Source organism: Anas platyrhynchos, chromosome 33 (genome assembly GCF_047663525.1).
Source record: "Anas platyrhynchos isolate ZD024472 breed Pekin duck chromosome 33, IASCAAS_PekinDuck_T2T, whole genome shotgun sequence".
Classification (NCBI taxonomy): Eukaryota; Metazoa; Chordata; class Aves; order Anseriformes; family Anatidae; genus Anas; species Anas platyrhynchos.
This window is the reverse complement of record NC_092618.1, coordinates 6,513,857-6,535,888: the sequence shown is the minus strand read 5'-3', so window position 1 is coordinate 6,535,888 and position 22,032 is coordinate 6,513,857. Positions and strand designations below refer to the sequence as shown.

The 22,032-nt window shown below is 64.9% G+C and overlaps 2 protein-coding genes across 7 annotated transcripts in view; both read left to right on the top strand.

The window, feature by feature from the left end:
- The first annotated feature begins 45 nt into the window (after nt 1–45).
- On the top strand, nt 46–16,556 carry LOC119715031 (uncharacterized). Of its 2 annotated transcripts, XM_072029881.1 has the most exons (25): nt 47–386; nt 489–557; nt 655–777; nt 1,863–2,027; nt 2,257–2,403; nt 2,490–2,689; nt 2,792–2,833; nt 2,876–3,017; nt 3,745–3,873; nt 4,480–4,605; nt 4,684–4,809; nt 5,324–5,443; nt 5,516–5,641; nt 5,724–5,849; nt 6,491–6,613; nt 6,698–6,829; nt 8,361–8,492; nt 9,220–9,348; nt 9,427–9,749; nt 10,470–10,535; nt 11,021–11,149; nt 12,718–12,867; nt 13,933–14,309; nt 14,404–14,547; nt 16,155–16,556. In XM_072029881.1, the coding sequence occupies exons 1-25, from the start codon at nt 53–55 to the stop codon at nt 16,426–16,428; spliced, it is 3,954 nt and encodes a 1,317-aa protein (XP_071885982.1). In that variant the 5' UTR covers nt 47–52; the 3' UTR covers nt 16,429–16,556. The 2 variants fall into 2 exon arrangements, with proteins under 2 accessions (XP_071885983.1, XP_071885982.1); XM_072029882.1 differs by lacking the exon at nt 8,361–8,492 and having other exon boundaries at nt 46–386.
- Nucleotides 16,557–19,988: 3,432 nt separating this feature from the next.
- The window catches only part of LOC139998588 (latent-transforming growth factor beta-binding protein 4-like), a 51,523-nt gene continuing 49,479 nt past the window's right edge, over nt 19,989–22,032 (top strand). For 2 of the 5 annotated variants that reach the window (XM_072029873.1, XM_072029872.1), the window contains exons 1-2: nt 20,006–20,349; nt 20,407–20,675. In XM_072029873.1, coding sequence (XP_071885974.1) covers nt 20,319–20,349; nt 20,407–20,675 — 300 coding nt within the window. In that variant the 5' untranslated portion in view covers nt 20,006–20,318. Of the gene's footprint in view, nt 20,350–20,406; nt 20,676–22,032 lie in introns of all 5 variants that reach the window. The other 3 variants (XM_072029875.1, XM_072029874.1, XM_072029876.1) reach the window with 3 other exon arrangements.

Below are 22,032 nucleotides of genomic sequence, written 5' to 3'. Positions count from 1 at the left end.
GGACATGGGGATGGGGACATTGGGGTGGGGACATTGGGGTGGGGACATTGGGATGGGGATGGGGACATTGGGATGGGGATGGGGACATGGGGATGGGGACATTGGGGTGGGGACATGGGGATGGCACCGTGAGCACGGGGAGGTGGCCGAGGATGTGGGGCTGGGGACGTGGTGGGGACACGGAGGGGGACCTGGGGATCCAGGTGGGGACATGGGGACGTGGGGGGGGACATGGGGACACGGGGGGGGTCCCGGCGCCCCCCGATCCCCCCGCCCCGTGCAGTGCAGCTCGCCCCTGCCCGGTCTGCGCACCCAGGACGTCTGCTGCCGGGGGGCCGGCGTGGCCTGGGGGGTGCACGAGTGCCAGCCCTGCGACGCCGACCCCCGTAAGGCAGCGGGGTTTTTTTTGGGGTTATGGGGTTGGGGGGGGTTCTGCGGTGTGGGGGGGGGGCTCACTTTGTCCCCCCCTCCCCCCCCTCCATTTGCAGCAAACCCCCCCGCCGTGGGGCAGCACCCCTGCCCCAAAGGTTTCCGCCGCGCCAACGGCTCCTGCGTGGGTGAGTTTGGGGAGATTTATTTTTGGGGGGGTTAAAAGGGGATGGGGGGGGGTTGGGGTGCTGACCCCCACCCTGTGTGTGTGCGTCCCCCCCCCAGATGTGGATGAGTGCCAGGAGGGGGGGTTCTGCAAGAACGGGCTCTGCACCAACACCCGGGGCAGCTTCGCCTGCCTCTGCCACGAGGGCTTCATCCTGGACTCGTCCCGGAGCAGCTGCATCTGTGGGATCGGGATCGGGATGGGATTGGGGGTGGGGTTGGGGGTGGGGTTGGGGTTGGGATTATGGGTGGGGTTGGGGTTGGGATTGGGATTGGGATTGGGATTGGGGTTGGGGTTGGGGTTGGGGTTGGGGTTGGGGTTGGGGTTGGGGCTGGGATTGGGGTTGGGGTTGGGATTGGGATTGGGGTTGGGATCGGGATGGGATTGGGGGTGGGATTGGGATTGGGATTGGGGGTGAGGTTGGGGTTGGGGTTGAGATTGGGGTTGGGGTTGGGGGTGGGATTGGGGATGAGGTTGGGGTTGGGATTATGGGTGGGGTTGGGATTGGGATTGGGATTGGGGTTGGGGCTGGGGTTGGGGCTGGGATTGGGGGTGAGGTTGGGGTTGGGATTGGGATTGGGATTGGGATTGGGATTGGGATTGGGGTTGGGGCAGGGGCTGGGGCTGGGATTGGGATTGGAATTGGAATTGGGGTTGGGGTTGAGGTCGGGGCAGGGCCTGGAATTGTGGTAGGGATTGGGATTGGGGTTGGAATTGGGATTAGGGTTGGGATTGGGATTGTGGTTGGGATGTGGATGGGGATGGGGTGAGGAGGGAGTAGGGGTTGGGATTGGAGTTGGAGTTGGGATTGGGAGGGGATGGGGATGGGATGGGGATGGGGGTGGTCTGAAATGGAATAGGGATTGGGATTGGGATTGGGATTGGGATTGGGATTGGGATTGGGATTGGGATTGGGATTGGGATTGGGAGGGGATAGGGAAGGGAAGAGGAAGGGGAAAGGATTGGGGTGGGATGGGGATGGAGTAGGATGAGGTGGGATTGGGATGGGAACAGGATGAAATGGGATTGGGGTTAGGACCAGGACTAGGACTGGGATTGGGATTGGGATTGGGATTGGGGTTTTGGGGTTGGGATTGGGATTGGGGTTGGGATTGGGATTGGGGTTAGGACCAGGACTAGGACTGGGATTGGGATTGGAATTGGGGTTGGGATTGGGATTGGGGTTAGGACCAGGACTAGGACTGGGATTGGGATTGGGATTGGGATTAGGGTGACCGGTACCACCCCCCCGCCCCCCCCCCCCCAGCCCACCAGGTGATCTCGGAGGCGCGGGGGCCGTGTTACCGGGTGCTGCGGGAGGGGCGCTGCGCGCTGCCCACCCTGCGCAACATCACCCGCCAGATCTGCTGCTGCAGCCGCGTGGGCAAGGCCTGGGGGCCGGCGTGCCAGCGCTGCCCCCCCTTCGGCTCCGGTGAGCCCCCCCGGGACCCCCCCAACCCCTTGGGATCCCCCCAAAAAAACCCTTTAGGGCGGACCCCCCCCCAAAAAAACAAAAACCCTTTGGGGAGCCTCCGTTTCATGGGATTTGCACCCAAAGCCACGGGCTCACCCTTTGGAGGGGTTTTTTTTTTGGGGGAGGGGGGTAATTTTTTTTGGGGGGGGGTCCATTTTGACACCCCCTCCCCCCCCTTCAATTGCAGAGGGGTTCAAGGAGATCTGCCCCGCCGGCCCCGGCTACCACTACTCGGCCTCCGACCTGCACTACAACACCCGCTACCTGGGCCAGGACCTGCCCCGTGTCCCCCTGGGGCGTCCCCGTGTCCCCTCCCCAGCTGGGACCGCCGCCCGTGAGCCCCTTGTCCCCCCCGCTTTGTCCCCCCCCACCCCCCCCGGCTGCCAGGACCCCCCCTCACCCCATTGCTCTGCCCCACAGCTCGCTGGCGCCCCGGTCGGCCGCCCCCCAGCAGGTCACCGCCTGTCCCCGAGGTGCCACCGCGGGTCCCCAAGGTGCCACAACGCGTCCCCGAGGTGCCACCACGCGTCCCACACGTGCCACCGCGTGTCCCCGAGGTGCCACCACGGGTCCCCGATGTGTCACCACGTGTCCCCGAGGTGCCACAACGCATCCCCGAGGTACCACCACGTGTCCCCGAGGTGTCACCACATGTCCCTGATGTGCCACCACGTGCCCCTGAGGCACCACCGCATGTCCCTGAGGTGCCACATGTCCCCAAGGTTCCACAGCGGGTCCCTGAGGCGCCACAACGTGTCCCCGAGGTGCCACCAGATGTCCCCGAGGTGCCACCAGACGTCCCTGAGGTGCCACAACGCGTCCCCGAGGTGCCACCGCGCATCCCCGAGGTGCCACCACCAGCCCCCGAGGTTGTCATCGTGCCTCGACCCACCCTGGGGCTGCTGGGACCCCTCCCCACGCCACCCGGCCCGGAGGGTCCGGCACCAGGTAGGGCTGGGGCACTTGTGCACGGCTGCACACGTGTGTGCACCGTTGCACGCATGCATGGTTGCAGATGTGCGCAGGGTTGCACTGTGTGCAGCTGTGTGCGTGCATTTTATTTTATTTTTTGCACGTGTGGTTACACTCTGCGCCGTTGCACATACACATCTCAGCACAGGCGTGCAAGGTCACACGTGTGTGCATGTGGCTGTGCACTTGTGCATGGTTGCATGCTTGCATGGCTGCATGTGTGCAGTTGCATGTGCACGTGTGCTCAGTTACATGTGCAAGCAGTTACGTGTGCAATTTGCATTTATTCAGTCTCGTTTGTGCACAGTTATAGGCGTGCACAGTTACACACGTGCGTGTTACACGTGTGCACACCATTGCAGGCTTGCCCAGCTGCATGCAGCTGCAGTAGCACGTGTGCATCTCATGCATGCACAGCTAAATATATTGTGCACGTGTGCACGGTTTGCATGCATGACTATTTGCACACGTGTGCACGGCTACATGCATGCCTGCTTACACACGTGTGCACAATGCCTACTTACACACGCCTACACGTGTGCATGTGTCCTGTATGCCTATTTGCACACATGTCCACAGTTGCATGCATGCTTGATTGCGCACACGTGCACAGTGTGCATGCGTGCATGTTTGCACAGGTGTGCACAGCTGCACGCCTGCCCGTTTGCACACACATGTGTTACTCACGTGTGCCCGCTTGCAGCCGCCGGCAGCGTGTGCGAGCGGAACCCGCGGATCTGCGGCCCCGGGCGCTGCGTCCCGCGCCAGGGCGGCTACACCTGCCTGTGCCACCCCGGCTTCTGGCTCAGCACCCAGGGCACCCACTGCATCGGTGAGCGGCGCCCGGCCCCTCCCTGGGCACCCATGTCCCCGTGCACCCACCTCCCCCTGCACTCATTTCCCCGTGCGCCCATTTCCCTGTGCACCCACCTCCCTGTGCACCTGTTTCCCCATGCACCCACCTCCCCATGCACTCACCCGTTTCCCCGTGCACCTATTTCCCCGTGCAGCCACCCATTTCCTCATGCACCCATTTCCTCACGCACCCATTTCCTTCTGCACCCATTTCCCCATGCGCCCACCTCCCCATGCACCCACCTATTTCCCCATGCACCCACCTCCTCATGTACCCACCCATTTCTCCGTGCACCCATTTCCCCATCTATCCACTTCCTTGTGCACCCACCTCCCCGTGCACCCACCTCTCCAAGCCCCAATTTCCCCCTGCCCCCATTTCCCCATGCACCCGTTTCCCCACGCACCCACCCATCTCTCCATGCCCCCACCTCCCCGTGCCCCCATTTCCCCCTGCCCCCATTTCCCCGCGCACCCACCTCCCCACTCCCCTCTCCCCCTTCCCTCCCACCCACCTCTCCATCCGTCCCCGCTCCTGTCCGTCCGTCTGTCCCCATTGCCGTCCATCCCCCCGCCTGCCCAGACGTGGACGAGTGCCGGCGCAGCCCCCGGCCCTGCGCCCCCGGCCGCTGCGAGAACACGGTGGGGAGCTTCCGCTGCGTCTGCGGCCCCGGCTACCAGCCCGGCCCCGGCGGCACCGACTGCCAAGGTCAGCAGGGACGGGGGGGGGACAGAGGGGGACAATGGGGACAACGGGGATGGGGCTGAGGTGGCCGTGTCCCCGTAGATGTGGATGAATGCGCCCAGAGCCCCTCGCCCTGCGCCCAGAGCCGCTGCGAGAACTTGCCCGGTGGCTACCGCTGCGTCTGCCCGGCCGGCTACCAGGCCAGCACGCCCACGGGACAGTGCCAGGGTGAGCGGGGACACCGGGGTGTGGGGACACCGGGCTGTGGGGACACTGGGTGTGGGGACACCGGGGTGTGGGGACACCAAGGGTATGGGGACACCAAGGGTATGGGGACACCATCTGCGTGTTCAACACCCATGGGGTCATCGTTCATGGGGTCACCATCCATGGGGTCACCGTGCCATAACGCCACCATCCAAGAACTCAACATCTATGGGGTCAGCAGCCATGGGGTCACCATGCCATAGTGTTGCCAGCCACGGGGTTAAACATCCATGGTGAACCCATCCATAACCTCCCAATACGTGGTGTCCCCATGCGTGGTGTCCCCATGCGTAGTGTCCCCATCCATGGTGTCCCCATCCATGGTGTCCCCATCCATGGTGAACCCATCCATAACCTCCCAATACGTGGTGTCCCCATCTGTGGTGTCCCCATGCGTGGTGTCCCCGTCCGTGGTGCCACCACCCACGCCCTCCCCGCGGTGCCACCACCGCCGCCCCCTCTCCGTGCCGCGCAGACATCGACGAGTGCGAGAACCACCTGGCCTGCCCCGGCCAGGAGTGCGCCAACATGCCGGGCTCCTTCCAGTGCCGGCCGTGCCGCGACGGCTTCGAGCTGTGCCACGGGCGCTGCGCAGGTACCCGCGTCCCCCCACGTCCCCCCTGTCCCCCCGAGGGGGGGGCCAACCCTTAATTGTGCCACCCCCTAGACGTGGACGAGTGCGCCACGGGCTCGCCCTGCGGTCCCCACGGCCGCTGCAGTAACACCGAGGGCTCCTTCCACTGCCAGTGCCGGCGCGGATACCGGGTGGGTGCCGGCGGCGCGCCATGCGCGGGTGAGTGGTGGGGGCGGCGTGGGGATGGTGCCATGTCCCCCCCACACCCGACGGCCCCCCCACGGCCCCCATCTGCCCACAGATGTCAACGAGTGCCTGGAGGGCGACTTCTGCTTCCCCCACGGCGAGTGCCTCAACACCGAGGGCTCCTACAGCTGCCTCTGCGCCCAGGGCTATGCCAGCACCCCCGAGGGCACCGCATGCGTTGGTCAGAGCCCGGCATGGTCCCGGTCCCTGTCCCTGTCCCTGTCCCCGTCCCCATACCCATCCCGGTCCCATTGCAGTCCCCATTCTCATTGTGGTTTCTATTCCAGTTGCGGTTTTTTAGTCCCAGTTAATCTACTCAATCCCATCCCCGTGCCTATCCATGTCCCCATCCAATCCCAATCCTATCCCCATCCCAATCCCATCCCCATCCTATCCCATCCCAATGTCTCTCCCTGTCCCCATCCCATCCCACCCCAATCCCAACCCCCATCCCATCTCTGTCTCCATCCCATCCCCATTCCCACCCCAGTCCCCATCCCCATCCCAATCCCATCCCCATCCCACCCCAATCCCATCCCCATCCTACCCTTTTTCCACCCCAATCCCAATCCCACCCCAATCCCATCCCATCCCTTTTCCACCCCATCCCCATTTCCATCCCAATCCCAATCCCACCCCAGTCCCATCCCATCCCACCCCACCCCTCCACCACCCACCCACGCATCCGGGTACCACGGGGTGCCACCAGCCCCTTGTGTCCCCCTCTTTCCCCGTATCCCCCCTGCCCCCGTGTCCCCCCCCTGTACCCACGTCCACCCCATGCCCATGTCCCCCCCGTCCTCACCCCGTGTCCCCCCCCAGACGTGGACGAGTGCCAGCGCGGGGACGTGTGCCGGGGCGGCCGCTGCGCCAACACCGACGGCGCCTTCGAGTGCCACTGCCCCGCCGGCTTCTGCACCGACGCCGAGCGGGCCCAGTGCCACGGTGAGGGGCTGGGGGGTTGGGGGGGGGGGATTTTGGGTGCCCCCCACCCTGGGGCTGGCAGTGAGGGTGGCCCTGTCCCCGCAGATGTGGACGAGTGCCAGGAGCACGGGGCCGAGTTGTGTGGGGCTGAGCGCTGCGAGAACTTGCCCGGATCCTACCGCTGCGTGCCCGCCTGCCAGCACGGCTACCGGCCCCGGGACGGCGGGGGGTGTGAGGGTGAGCGGGGATTGGGATTGGGATTGGGGTTGGGGTTGGGGTTGGGGTTGGGGTTGGGATTGGGATTGGGATTGGGATTGGGATTGGGATTGGGATTGGGATTGGGGTTGGGGTTGGGGTTGGGGTTGGGATAGGGATTGGGATTGGGATTGGGATTGGGATTGGGATTGGGATTGGGGTTGGGGTTGGGGTTGGGGTTGGGGTTGGGTTGGGGATGGAGATAGAGACCAATAGTGGATGGGTTTAGGGACTGGGATTGGGATGGGGATGGGAGGGGATGGGATTGGGGTGGGATTGGGATGGGGATGGGAGGGGATTGGGGTGGGGATGGGAGGGGATTGGGATGGGATTGGGATGGGATTGGGATGGGATGGGGATGGGGATGGGAGGAGATTGGGGTGGGGATGGGATGGGGATGGGGATGGGGATGGGGGATTGGGGATTGGGATTGGGGATGGGGGATTGGGGATTGGGATTGGGGATGGGGATGGGGGTGGGGATTGGGATTGGGGTTGGGGTTGGGATTGGGGTGGGGATGGAGATAGAGACCGATAGTGGATGGGTTTAGGGACTGGGACTAGGATGGGGATGGGAGGGGATGGGATTGGGGTGGGATTGGGGTGGGGATGGGATGGGGATGGGAGGGGATGGGATTGGGGTGGGATTGGGATGGGGATGGGATGGGGATGGGAGGGGATGGGATTGGGGTGGGATTGGGATGGGGATGGGATGGGGATGGGATGGGGATGGGATTGGGATTGGGGTGGGGATGGAAATGGAGACTAATAATGGATGAAAATAGGGACTGGGACTGGGACTGGGACTGGGACTGGGACTGGGACTGGGACTGGGACTGGGACTGGGATGGGGATGGGGATGGGAGGGGATGGGAGGGGATTGGGGTGGGGATGGGAGGGGATGGGATTGGGGTGAGATTGGGATGGGGATGGGAGGGGGATGGGAGGGGATTGGGGTGGGGATGGGATGGGTTGGGATGGGATGGGATGGGATGGGGATGGGATTGGGGTGGGGATGGAAATGGAGACTAATAATGGATGAAAATAGGGACTGGGACTGGGACTGGGACTGGGACTGGGACTGAGACTGGGACTGGGACTGGGACTGGGACTGCGACTGCGACTGGGACTGAGACTGGGACTGAGACTGGGACTGGGACTGGGACTGGGACTGGGACTGGGATGGGGATGGAATGGGTTTGGAATGGGGATGGGGGTGGGATTGGAACAGGATTGGGATGGGGATGGAGATGGAGACCAATAATGGATGAAAATAGGGGGTGGGATTGGGATGGGATTAGGGTGAGATTGGGATGGGGTTGGGGATGGGATGGGAATGGAGACAGGTCCAGGGACCAGAACGGGACGAGGATGGGGACTGGGACAGGGATGGGAACCCGCACACAGGGCTGTGATGCGCACGGGGCTCATCCTGCCCGGGGCCGTGGTCCCCATCATCCCCCACCCCACCTTGTCCCCCCCCCATGCTTGGGGTCCCCCCGGTGTCCCCACAGATGTGGACGAGTGCCAGGAGCATGGGGCCGAGTTGTGTGGGGCCGAGCGCTGCGAGAACCTGCCCGGATCCTACCGCTGCGTGCCCCCCTGCCAGCCCGGCTACCGGCCCCGGGACGGCGGGGGGTGTGAGGGTACGGGGCCATAGGGACGGGGACAGGGCCATGGGGATGGGGATGGGGCCATGGGGACGGGGATGAAGCCATGGGGATGGGGACGGGGCCATGGGGATGGGGATGGGGCCATGGGGACGGGGATGAGGCCATGGGGATGGGGATGGGGCCATGGGGATGGGGATGGGGCCATGGGAACGGGGATGGGGCCATGGGGACGGGGATGGGGCCATGGGGACGGGGATGGGGCCATGGGGACAGGGACTGGGGCACGGGGATGGGGATGGGGGTACGGAGAGGCTGAGGGGACCCTGAGGGGCCATGGCATGGGGGACATCAGGGACAAGCCAATGGGGCACAATAGGGACAAAGCTATGGGGGACATGGAAAAAACAACGGGGATGCTGGGGACAAGCCAATGGGGTCGAGGTGCAGGGGGACTTCTCTATGGGGTCAGGATGGGGATGGGCAGCAGGGGACATCAGGGACAACACCACGGGAGATAATGGGGACAAAACGATGGGGGACATTGGGGACAAGCCAATGGGGCCACTGGGGACAAGCCAATGGGGTCGAGGTGCAGGGGGGCTTCTCCATGGGGTCAGGATGGAGACGGAGAGCAGGGACCATCGGGGGACAGTGGGGACCCCCCCATGGGGCTGAGCTTTTGGGGGACGGCTCCACGCTCCCCCCCCCAATGTCCCCACCGCCCCCTCCCCCCAAAAAAACGTCACCTCCCCGCTTGCAGACGAGGACGAGTGCGCCGAGGGGGGGTCCCGCTGCGGCCCCCACGCCGCCTGCCACAACCTCCCCGGCTCCTTCCAGTGCGCCTGCCACCAGGGCTACGAGGCCGCCCGGCACGGCCACCACTGCCAGGGTACGGGGACAGCGGGGACAGCAGGGGGGGGACACCCAGAGTGACACTGAGCCCCCCCCCTTCGTGTTTCCCCCCCAGACGTGGACGAGTGCGCGACGCTGCCGGGGGTGTGCGGGGCGGCGCGCTGCGAGAACGTGGACGGCTCCTTCCTCTGCCTCTGCCCCGACGGGGGGCACGAGTTCGATCCGGTGACGGGGACGTGCGGGGGACCCCCCCCAGCGACCCCACTCCTCCGGCCCCCCCCGGAGCCGTGGAAGCCCCCCCGGGCTTGGCGGCGTGCTTCAGCCCCGCCTGCGGGGTGCTGGCGCCCAACGTCAGCCGGCAGCAGTGCTGCTGCAGCGTGGGGGGCGCCTGGGGGGTCCGCTGCCCCCCCCCGAGGCCGTGCCCCACGCCTGGAACCGGTGGGGACATGGGGACGCTATGGGGGGGGGAGGGGATTGGGGATGGCGTGGGGTGGGAAGGGATTGGGGTGGGAGTGGGATTGGGGATGGGGATTGGGATTGGGGACGGGGATGGGGATGGGGATGGGGATGGGGATGGGGATGGGGATGGGGATGGGGATGGGGATGGGGATGGGGATGGGGATTGGGACTGGGATGGGAAGGGATGGGGATAGGACTGGGATGGGATGGGATGGGATTGGGATTGGAGTGGAGTGGGATGGGATGCGATTTGGGATGGGATGGGATGGCGATGGGATTGGAGTTGCAATTGGGACTGGGATGGGATGGGATTGGGATGGAGATAGGATTAGGATTGGGATGGGATTGGGATAGGATTGGGGGGGTGGAGATGGAATTGGGATGGGGTTGGTGATGGGATTGAGATAGATTGGGATTGGGACTGGGATGGAATGGGGATGGGATGGGGATGGGATGAGGATGGGACTGGGATTGGGGTGGGAAGGGATTGGGATGGGTTTGGGGTGGTGATGGGATTTGGGATGGGGATGGGGATGGGATTGTAAAGGGATTGGGATTGGGGTGGGTATTGCCAGGGATTAGGACTGGGATGGGATGGGATTGGGATCGGGGTGTGGATGGGGACAGGGATGGGCTGGGGATGGGGTCAGGATGGTGCCAAGGTGCAGGGGGGGTGACACCTCTGTCCCCCCCCCCAAGCCGAGCACCGAGCCCTCTGCCCCCACGGGACCGGCCAGACCACGGGGCCCCAGGGCTCAGCAGCAGGTCAGTGCGGCCGCGGGGGGGGCACAGCAATGGGGCCCCCCCCATTTGGGGGCTCCCTCCGTTTAGGGACTCCCCCCCCTACTCAGGGGCTCCCCCCTGTATTTAGCGGTTCCCCAATGTTGGGGATGCCCCCCCATTTTGGGGATGCCACCCCTGTTTTGGGGCTCCCCCATTTATGGGATGCCCCCCATTTTGGGGACTCACCCCCCCTAATTTGGGAATGGCCCCCATTTGGGGGACTCACCCCTCCCATTTTGGGGATGTCCCCATTTTTCAGGGTGCCCCCTCAATTTGGGGATGCCCCCCCTATTTTGTGGGGTTACGCCCCTCCCCTTTTGGGTGCATCCCGCCTATTTTGGGGCAATACCCCCCCTATTTTGGGGTTCCCCTCCTATATAGGGGCTCCCCCGTTTCGGGGGTGCCCCCCCCAATTCCGAGGACCCTCCCCCTGACGTCGCCCCCCCCCTTACCCCCTTACCCCCCAGATGTGGACGAGTGCCGGGTGTTCGCGCCGCAGCTGTGCCGGGGGGGGGTCTGCATCAACGCCGCCCCCGGCTTCAGCTGCTACTGCCCCAGCGGCTACTACTACGAGCAGGAGCACCTGCAGTGCGTGGGTGAGCACCCAGCACCCCCAGCACCCCCCCAGCACCCCCCCAGCACCCCCAGCACCCTGACCTCAGCACCCCCAGCACCCTACTTGTGCCCTGGGTGCACCCTGCCTGCACCCTGAGCACCCTACTTGCATCCTGAGCACCCTGAGCACCCTGCCTGCACCCTGAGAGCACCCTACTTGCACCCTGACTGCACCCTAAGAGCACCCTGTGCACCCCGAGCACCCTACTCGCACCTTGAGCACCCTGCCCTCAGCACCCTGAGCACCCTGCCAGCACCCCCAGCACCCCCAGCACCCCCAGCACCCTGACCTCAGCACCCTAATTGTGCCCTGGGTGCACCCTGCCTGCACCCTGAGCACCCCGAGCACCCTAATTGTGCCCTGAGTGCACCCTGAGCACCCTCTTTGCACCCTGAGCACCCGACTTGTGCCCTGACTGCACCCTGAGTGCGCCCTACCTGCACCCTGAGCACCCTAATTGTGCCCTGAGTGCGCCCTACTTGCACCCTGCCTGCACCCTACTTGCACCCTGAGAGCACCCTGAGCACCCAGCCAGCACGCTGAGCTCCCTACCTGCACCCTGAGCACACAACCTGTACCCAGAAAGCACCCTAAGAGCACCCTGGCTGCACCCTGAGCACCCTCTTTGCACCCTGAGCACCCAACTTGTGCCCTGCCAGCACCCTACCTGCACCCTGAGCACCCTGCCTGCACCCAGCCAGCACCCTGAGCACCCAACTTGCATCCTGAGCACCCTGAGCGTGCCCTGTCTGCACCCTGAGCACCCAACTTATGCCCTGAGTGCGCTCTACCTGCACCCTGAGCACCCTACTTGCACCCCGCCAGCACCCTGAGCACCCTGCCTGCACCCAGCTCACACCCTGAGAGCACCCTGCCCACACCCTTCCAGCACCCTGCCAGCACCCTGAGCACCCTACTTGCACCCTGCCTGCACCCTGAGCACCCTGCCAGCACCCAGCCAGCACCCTGAGCACCCAACTTATGCCCTGAGTGCACCCTACTTGCACCCTGAGCACCCAACTTGTGCCCTGCCAGCACCCTGCCTGCACCCTGAGCACCCTAATTGTGCTCTGAGTGCACCCTGGCTGCACCCTGAGCACCCTCTTTGCACCCTGAGCACCCAACTTGTGCCCTGAGTGCGCTCTACCTGCACCCTGAGCACCCTACTTGCACCCTGACTGCACCCTGAGCACCCTGCCTGCACCCAGCTCACACCCTGAGCACCCTGCCCACACCCTTCCAGCACCCAGCCAGCACCCTGAGCACCCTGAGCGTGCCCTACCTGCACCCTGAGCACCCTAATTGTGCTCTGAGTGCACCCTCCCTGCACAATACCTGCACCCTGAGCACCCAACTTGTGCCCTGAGTGCACCCTCCCTGCACCCTCAGCACCCTGCCTGCACCCTGTCTGCACCCCGAGCACCCTACTCGCACCCCAAGCACCCTGCCCTCAGCCCCCCGAGCACCCTTCCAGCCCCCCGAGCCCCCTTCCAGCCCCCCCCCCCGTGCCCCCCACCCCCTTGCCGACCACCACCGCCCCCCCCCCAGATAACGACGAGTGCCAGGACGAGGACGCGGAGCCGTGCATCGGGGGCCGCTGCGTCAACACGGTGGGCTCCTACTTCTGCTCCTGCGCCCCCCCCCTGGTGCTGGACGGCTCCCAGCGCCGCTGCGTCACCAACGACACCCGCGCCATGGGTGAGGCCACCCCCTGTCACCCCCCCCGTGTCACCGTCACCCCCCCCGTGTCGCCCTGTCCCCACGTGTCCCCATATCCCTGCCCTATGTCCCCGTGGCCCCCCATCCCCGTGTCCCGGCACTGTCCCCTGATGCCCCCCCCGTGTCCCCATGTCCCACATCCTGATGTCCCACGTCACCGTGTCCCCACGTCCTGTGTCCCCATATCCCCATGGCGCTGTATCCCCCATGTCCCCAAATCCCCGTGTCCCTGTGTCCCCATGTCCCACGTCGCCTCCCCTTGTCCCACATCCCCCTGACCCACGTCACCATATCCCCGTGTCCCCATGTCCCCATGTCCCACATCCCTTCATCCCAGTGTCCCCCATTGTCTCCCCACATCCCACATCACCTCCCCATGTCCCCACCTCACTGTGTCCCCATGTCCCCGTGTCCCCATGTCCCCACGTCCCTATGACCCCACAGCCACGTGGCCCCATAGCCTCATGTTGCCATGCACCCGTGTCCCCTACGGCCCCTTGTCCCCTTGTCCCCATGTCCCCATGTCCCTAAGGCCCTATAGCCTCACATCCCTGTGTCCCCATGTCCCCCCATGTCCCTGTCCCCCCCCCCATGCCCACGTCCCCATGCCCCCTCCCATGCCCACGACCCCCCCATCCCCTATACCCATGTCCCCATGTCCCCATGTCCCCAAGACCCCACACAGGGGGACCCCCACCCTGCCCCCCTCCTACCCCAGCAATAGGGACCCCCCCCAGACCCCCATAATGGGGACCCCATGGGCACCCCCCAGAGTGGGTCCCCCTTAGACACCCCCCCCATGATTGGGACCCCTTGGACCCCCCCCATAACAGGGACCCCTTTGCCCCCCCCAATAATGGGAAACCCTCCCACCACCCCACAACGCCCCCCCCCAATGGAGACCCCTTGGGCACCCCCCATATAACAGTGCCCCCCCCACCTCTTTACACCCCCCCCCTTAGCATCCCCAATTTTTAGGACCCCACCCCACAACCTGCCCCCCCCCCCATTTTTTTTTCTCCCCCCCCCCCCCCCCCCCCCCAGATGACTTCGAGTTCCTCTGCAACGTCCTGCGCCCCCCCGGCCCGGGGCTGGGCCCCCCCTACGAATACGGCCCCGAATACCCCCCCCACTACGGGCTGCCCTACGGCCCCCTCCCCTTTGGGGGTCCGGGCCCCCGCCTGCCCCCCCCGGGGCTGCGCGCCGACTACGACCCCTATGGGCTGGGGGGGGGCTACGACCCCCGCGGGGACGCCCTTTACGCCGCCCCCCCCTGCTACGAGGACTTGGAGGATTTCGAGGGGTCCCGCCGGGGCCCCCCCCGCTCCTCCCGGCCCCGCAGCCCCCCCAGCGCCCCCCAGGACCCCCCCCCGTGGCTCTTCCAGCCCCACGGTGTGGCCGAGCGGCTGCCAGCAAGGACGGTGAGTTTGGGGGGGGGGGGGGGGATTGAGGGGTTTTGGGGGGGGATTTTGTTTTTTTTATGGGGAGGGGGCTGACGGGGACCCCCCCCCGCAGACCCCCGGGACGAGGCGCTGCCGCCGGAGCTGTGCGGGGTGCTGAGCGGCTGCGAGCATGGGCACTGCGTGCGGGTGCCCCAGGGCTTCACCTGCGCCTGCGACCCCGGCTACCGGCTGGACGCGGCACGCGTGGCCTGCGTGGGTGAGACACGGCCTAATCCCGGCCTAATCCGGCCTAATCCGGCCTAATCCGGCCTAGTCCCGGCCTAGTCCCGGCATAATCCCGGCCTGATTCCGGCATAATCCCGGCCTAATCCGGCCTAATCCGGCCTAGTCCCGGCATAATCCCGGCATAATACGGCCTAGTCCGGCCTAGTCCCGGCCTAATCCGGCCTAATCCGGCCTAGTCCCGGCATAATCCCGGCCTGATCCCGGCATAATCCCGGCATAATCCCGGCCTAATCCGGCCTAATCCGGCCTAGTCCCGGCATAATCCCGGCATAATACGGCCTAATCCGGCCTAATCCCATCCTAATCCGGCCTAATCCGGCCTAATCCCGGCCTAATCCGGCCTAGTCCCGGCATAATCCCGGCCTAATCCGGCCTAATACCGGCCTAATCCGGCCTAGTCCCGGCATAATCCCGGCCTAATCCGGCCTAATCCCGGCCTAATCCCGGAATAATCCCGGCCTGATCCCGTCCTAATTCCTTCATAATCCCGGCCTAGTCCCGGCCTAATCTGGCATAATCCAGGCCTAATCCCAGCCTGATCCCGGCCTGATCCCAGCCTAATCCTGGCCTAATCCCGGCCTGATTCCGGCCTGATTCCGGCCTGATCCCGGCATAATCCCAGCCTGTTCCCATCCCAATCCCATCCCATCCCAAACCCCAGTCCCAGCCCAAATCCCACCCCATCCCATCCCCAATCCCACTTTAATCCAACCCCCAATCCCACCCTAATCCAACCCCAAATCCTACCCCAATCCTACCCCAATCCTACCCCAAATCCCGATCCCATGCCCATTCCATACCCCCAATCCCAATCCCACCCCAATCCCATCCCCACCCCCCCCAATCCCATCTGCAACCCCTTCCCACCCCAGTCCGACCCCAAATCCAATCCCAATCCCACCCCAAATCCCAACTAAATCCCAATCCCGCCCCAAATCCCAACCAATCTCAGTCCCACCCCAAATCCCTTCCCATCCCAACACAAACCCATCCTAATCCCACCCCAATGCCATCCCAAATCTCACCCCAATCCCATCCGCAACCCCTCCCCACCCCAGTCTAACCCCAAATCCAATCCCAACCCCAATCCCACCCCAAATCCTACCCAATCCCAATCCAACCCCAATCCCACCCCAATCCCCCCTCAAATCCCCCCCAAATCCTCCCCAATCCTACCCCAATCCCCCCCCAAATCCCCCCCAATCCCACCCCAATCCCATCCCAATCCCCCACAATCCCAATCCCCCCCAAATCCCACCCCAATCCCATCCCCATCCCCCTCAATCCCACCCCAAAACCCACACAATCCCAATTCCACCCCACCCCAATCCCACCCCAATCCCATCCCAATCCCATCCCAATCCCCCTCAATCCCACCCCAATCCCCCCCAATCCCAATCCCACCCCAATCCCCCCCAACCCCCCCCAATCCCACCCCAAATCCCACCCCATTCCCCCCCCAATCTCCCCCAATCCCCCCAAAACCCCCCAATCCCACCCCAATCCCACCCCAAATCCCCCCCAACCCCCCTTAATCCCCCTCCCCGACCTCCCCTGACCCCCCCCTTTTCCCCGCAGACCTCGACGAGTGCTCGGAGGCCGCCCTGTGCCGGGGGGGGCGCTGCCTCAACACCCCCGGCTCCTTCCGCTGCCTCTGCCCCCCCGGCTCTGTCGCGGCGCAGGGACCCCCCCGCTGCGTCCCCGCGCGCCCCCCGGCCTGAGCCCCCCCCTCCCCATCCCGGGGGGGGGGGCCCTGTATTTATTGTCTGTATATATCGGAGCTGGGGGGGGGGGGATGGAGAGACACTGGGGGGCACCGTCCGGCATCCCCCCCCCGCCCGCTGTGGGGTGAGGTGGGGGGGGGGCTCCTGGGGGTGCCCATGGGGGTGCCCGGCCCCCCGCTCCCTCCCCCCCCGTCCATGTGAGCCCCCCCTCACTTCCCCCCCAATTTTTACAGAATAAAGGTTTTCTATAAAATGAGCTGGGGGGGGGGGAGTTCTTTCATCCTAATAGGGTCGGGTGGGGGGGGGGCTGTGGTGTCACAGGGACTGGGACCCCAAATGGGACCCCCCCCTCATGAGTCTGGACCCCTCTACTTGGGACTGGGACCCCTCTATGGGTTTGGGACCCCCCCCAGTGGGACTGAGACCCCCCCCATGTATCTGCTCCCCCCCTCAATGTGTCTGCCCCCCCCAATGGGACTGGGAGCCCCCCATGTGTCTGGGACCCCTCCATGGGTTTGGGGACCCCCCCCAATGGGATCAGGATCCCCACCCCAATGGTGCTGTGACCCCCCCCCCCCCCCCCATGGGTCTGTGACCCTTCAATGGGACCGGGAACCCCCCTATTGGACCTGGGACCCCCCCCCATGTGTCTGGGACCCCCCCCATGTGTCTGGGACCCCCCCCCCCATGCATCTGGGACCCCCAACCCCCCCCAGTGACCACAGCGAGCCCGTCGCGCTTCGAGCCCCCCGTTTATTGCCCCCCCTCGTCCAGCAGCCCCCCGTCCTCCTCGGGGGGGTCCGGGGGGGGGCGCAGCGCGGCGCTGACCCCGTGCAGCTCCAGCAGCTGCTGGAAGGCCGCCAGCAGCAGCAGCGCCGCCGTCACCCCCAGCAGCAGGTAGGCTGGGGGGGGGGGACACAGCGGTCAGAGACCCCCACCCCCCCGTGGAGACCCCCACCCCATGGAGAGATCCCCATGGAGACCCCCCCCCAATGAAGACCCAATCCGCCATGGTGACCCCATCCATGAAGACCCCGCCACCATGAAGACCCCACCCCAATGGAGACCCAACCACCATGGAGACCCCAACCATGAAGACCCCAACCACCATAAAGACACCACCAGAAAGACCCCACCCCAATGGAGACCCCAACCACGGACACCCCAACCATGGAGAACCCAACCACCATAGAGACCCCAACCATGAAGTCCCCCAACCACGAAGACCCCAACCACGAAGACCCCAACCATGAAGACCCCACCCCAATGGAGACCGCGCCCCAGTGGAGACCCAACCACCATGGAGACCCCAACCATGGAGACCCAACCACCATAAAGACACCACCCCAATGGAGACCCCAACCACGAAGACCCCAACCACGAAGATCCCAACCATGAAGACCCCAACCATCTAAACCCCAACCATGGAGACCCCAACCATGAAGACCCCAACCATGAAGACCCCAACCATAAAGACCCCAACCATGAAGACCCCAACCATCTAGACCCCAACCACGGAGACCCCAACCATGGAGAACCCAACCACCATAGAGACCCCAACCATGAAGTCCCCCAACCACGAAGACCCCAACCACGAAGACCCCAACCATGAAGGCCCCACCCCAATGGAGACCGCGCCCCAGTGGAGACCCAACCACCATGGAGACCCCAACCATGGAGACCCAACCACCATAAAGACACCACCCCAATGGAGACCCCAACCACGAAGACCCCAACCACGAAGATCCCAACCATGAAGACCCCAACCATCTAAACCCCAACCATGGAGACCCCAACCATGAAGACCCCAACCATGAAGACCCCAACCATGAAGACCCCAACCATCTAAACCCCAACCATGGAGACCCCAACCATGAAGACCCCAACCATGAAGACCCCAACGATAAAGACCCCAACCATGAAGACCCCAACCACCATGGAGAACCCAACCATGAAGACCCCCAACCACGAAGATCCAACCACCATGAAGACCCCAACCATGAGGACCCCAACCACCTAAACCCCAACCATGGAGACACCAACCATGAAGACCCCAACCATGAAGACCCCACCACCATAAAGACCCCACCCCAATGAAGACCCCCCCCACCAAGAAGACCCCAACCACATAGCCCCAACCCCCACATAACCCCAACCCCAGATCCCCAAACCCCAACGCCCCCCACCCCAACACCCCCCCCTAACCCCCCGCCCCCGCTCACCGGCCAAGGCCACCCGGTAGAGGTGGCGCGGGGGCTGCCCCTCCGGTGCCCCCGCCGCGTCCCCCAGCCCCACGGTGGTGACGGCCATGCCGCAGAAGAAGACGGCGTCCAAGAAGCTCCCGGAGCCCCCCAGGGCCCACAGGGCGGCGGCAGGCAGCAGCACGAAGCCCCCCGCCACCGCCCCCGCCAGCAGCCCCAAATGGAGCCCGGCGGCCCCCCGGGGGCTCCAACCCCACCGCGTCCTCAGGTAGCGCCGGGGCCACCGGGTGACCGGCACCGAAAGCCACCGGGCCACCACCGCCAACGTCAACACCGTGAAGGGGACGCCCAGCGCCGCGTAGGCCAAGCAGAAGGCTTTGCCCCCCGGGGACAGGGGGGCCACGGGGCCGTAGCCTGGGGGGGGGGGGAAAATTTAGGGGGGGGACCCCCCCCGGTAAGTGAAAGGGGAGGGGGGACCCCTGGGGGTGGTGGGGGGAGGTTGGGGGCTTGGTGGTGATGGGGGTCCTGGGCGAACTGGGGGGCTCTGTGGGCTGGGGGGGTCCTGGTGGGGCTGGGGGGGGGCCTGGGGGTCCCAGTGCTAAAGGGGGTCCCAAAACCCATGGGGGTCCTGAGGTTCTCAGGGGGCTCGGTGCCTATGGGGGGCCATGGAGGGTCCTGGTGCCCACGGGGGTCCTGGTGTTCATGGGGGTCCCGGTGTTCTTGGGGGGGTCCCGGGGGGGCCTGGTGCTCAGAGGCGTCCTGGGGGAATTGGTGCTCATGGGGGTCCTGGGGTTCATGGGGGTCCCGGGGGTCTCAATGCCCTTGGGGGGGTCCTGGTGCCCATGGGGTTCTTTAGGAGGGTCCCAATTCGGAGGGGGGGTCCCGATTTGGGGGCGGGGGGGCTCCTTACCCACAGTGGTGAGCAGGGTGGTGGAGAAGAAGAAGGCGGAGGCCAGGTCCCACCGCGGGGTCCTGGAGGCGTTGAGGGTCCCGGGGGGGGTCCCGAGGGTCCGCGCCCCCCCCTCCAGCACCCAGAGCCCCAGGGTGCCCAGCAGCAGCAGCCCCCCCTGGGCCACCGTGTGGCCTTGGGGACGTGGTGGCCATGGGGACATGGTGGATATGGGGACATGGTCATCCTGGGGACATGGTGGCCACGGAGACATGGTGGCCATGGGGATGTGGTGGCCATGGGGACATGGTGGCCTTGGGGACAAGATGGCCGCCGTGGCCAGGAAATGGCCACGACACCTCAGGGACAGCCATAGGGCCACCACGGCCACCGTGTGGCCTTGGGGATGTGGTGGCCACGGAGATGTGGTGGCAACAGGGATGTGGTGGATCTGGGGACATGGTGGTCTTGGGGAAGTGGTAGCCCTGGGGACGTGGTGGCCTTGGGGACAAGATGGCCGCCGTGGCCAGGAAATGGCCACGACACCTCAGGGACAGCCCTAGGGCCACCACGGCCACCGTGCGGCCTTGGGGACGTGGTGGCCTTGGGGATAAGATGGCGCTGGGGACATGGTGGATATGGGGCCGTGGGGGCTATGGGGCCATGGGGGCTATGGGGACGTGGTGGCCCTGGGGACATGGTGGCCTTGGTGACGTCATGGCTTTGGTTGCCATCATGGCTTTGGTGACGTGGTGGCCTTGGTGACGTCATCACCTTGGTGGCACGGTGGCCTTGCTGACATCACACCCTTGCTGACGTCACGGCCCCGCGCGCCCGTCCCCATGGCAACCGCCACTTCCGGCCCCGCCCCGCCGCTCCGCCAACAGCTTCCTCCCGCGCTCCTCACGTGACCGGAAGCGGAAGCGCCATGGAGCCCCCGGGAGCGGCGGCGGGGCTCGGTGCGGACCCCCCGGCGCCCCCCCCCTCCCCCGACCCCCCCTCTCCTCTCCCCGCAGCCCCCAAGCGCCGCGGCCCGGGCCCGGCCCCTCCGCGGATGGCGGAGCCGCGGCCGCTCTTCGACGACACCAGCGGCGGGGCCGCCCCCCCCTCCCCCCCCCACGGCCCGGCCCGGGCCTACGGGGCCCCCCCGGCGGCCCCCCCGGCGTCCTCCGCATCCCGCCTGCCCCCCCCCGCCGCCGCCTTCCTGGCCGAGCCCGTGTCCAGCCTGGCCGCCGCCTACGGCAGCAGCTTGGCCAGCCAGGGCCGGGACATCGTGGACCGGAACGTGAGGAGCGGGATAAGGGGGGGTGGGGGGAGAATTGGGGGGGGTGGGGGGGGGCGGCGGGGGGCTGTGGGGGGCTATAGGGGGCTGCGGGGGGCTACAGGGGGCTATATGGGGCTAGGGGGGCTATAGGGGGCTCTAGGGTGCTATGGGGGGCTATTGGGGGCTACGGGGGGCTATGGGTGGCTACGGGGGGCTGTACTCGGCTCTGGTGAGGCCGCACCTCGAGTACTGTGTTCAGTTTTGGGTCCCTCGCTACAAGAAGGACATGGAGGTGCTTGAGCAGGTCCAGAGAAGGGCGACGAAGCTGGTGAGGGGCCTGGAGAACAAGTCCTACGAGGAGCGGCTGAGGGAGCTGGGCTTGTTCAGCCTGGAGAAGAGGAGGCTCAGGGGCGACCTTATCGCTCTCTACAGATACCTTAAAGGAGGCTGTAGTGAGGTGGGGGTTGGCCTGTTCTCCCACGTGCCTGATGACAGGATGAGGAGGAATGGGCTAAAGTTGCGCCAGGGGAGTTTTAGGTTGGATCTTAGGAAGAACTTCTTTACCGAAAGGGTTGTTAGGCACTGGAACAGGCTGCCCAGGGAAGTGGTGGAGTCACCATCCCTGGAAGTCTTTAAAAGACGTTTAGATGTAGAGCTTAGGGATATGGTTTAGTGGGGACTGTTGGCGTTAGGTCAGAGGTTGGACTCGATGATCTTGAGGTCTCTTCCAACCTAGAAATTCTGTGATTCTGTGATTCTGTGACTTATTGGCTCAGCTCTGGTCAGCAGAGGGGCCCTTAGCAAACATGGGGCAGCTTCCAGATCCTTCTCACAAAAGCCACTCCTATGGCCCCGTGCTACCAAAACCTTGCCAGGTAAAACCACTACAGGGAGGCGCATCTCATCTGGTGGTAGCAGGCCAGTGTCACATAGACCCTCCCATGATCAGCAAGCCCAAAGTTCTACCAGTTGCGCCAGTCCCGAAGCTACGTGTTAATGTGATGAGTCTGCTTGTCAGCTGTTGAGGGATTTCTTGAAACAGCAAAAATCCCATGGCTTGCTGTAGCTGAGCAAACCAAGCTACCAGGGCAACTATGAGAAGTTCCCATGACAGTGTTCCCACATCGCCCAATTGAGGAACTCAGAAAAATATCGTTACCAGTAGCTGGCTTCAAGGACAAGGTCTATGTGACTGCTAATCACAAGGGGGTTGTTTTCTTGCAAGTGGGGTTGTTTTCTTGCAGTTGTTTGTCTGAGTGCTTTTGACCAATAACCTTGTGTGAAACACTGTCCACCCCTGTTAAGTTCTCTATAAAAGTTAGGCTATTCGGGCAATAAAATGGAGCATGATCTGACTCTACTGGTGTCTGTCGTGCTT

Excerpts from the sequence above, each read along its gene's own strand:
- LOC119715031 (XM_072029881.1), top strand. The coding sequence starts at position 53 with ATGGGGATGGGGACATTGGGATGGGGATGGGGACATGGGGATGGGGAC. Across the intron at positions 2,404-2,489 it reads CCCAGCTGGGACCGCCGCCC|CTCGCTGGCGCCCCGGTCGG; the intron begins GTGAGCCCCTTG and ends TCTGCCCCACAG. Across the intron at positions 6,614-6,697 it reads CGAGCGGGCCCAGTGCCACG|ATGTGGACGAGTGCCAGGAG; the intron begins GTGAGGGGCTGG and ends CTGTCCCCGCAG.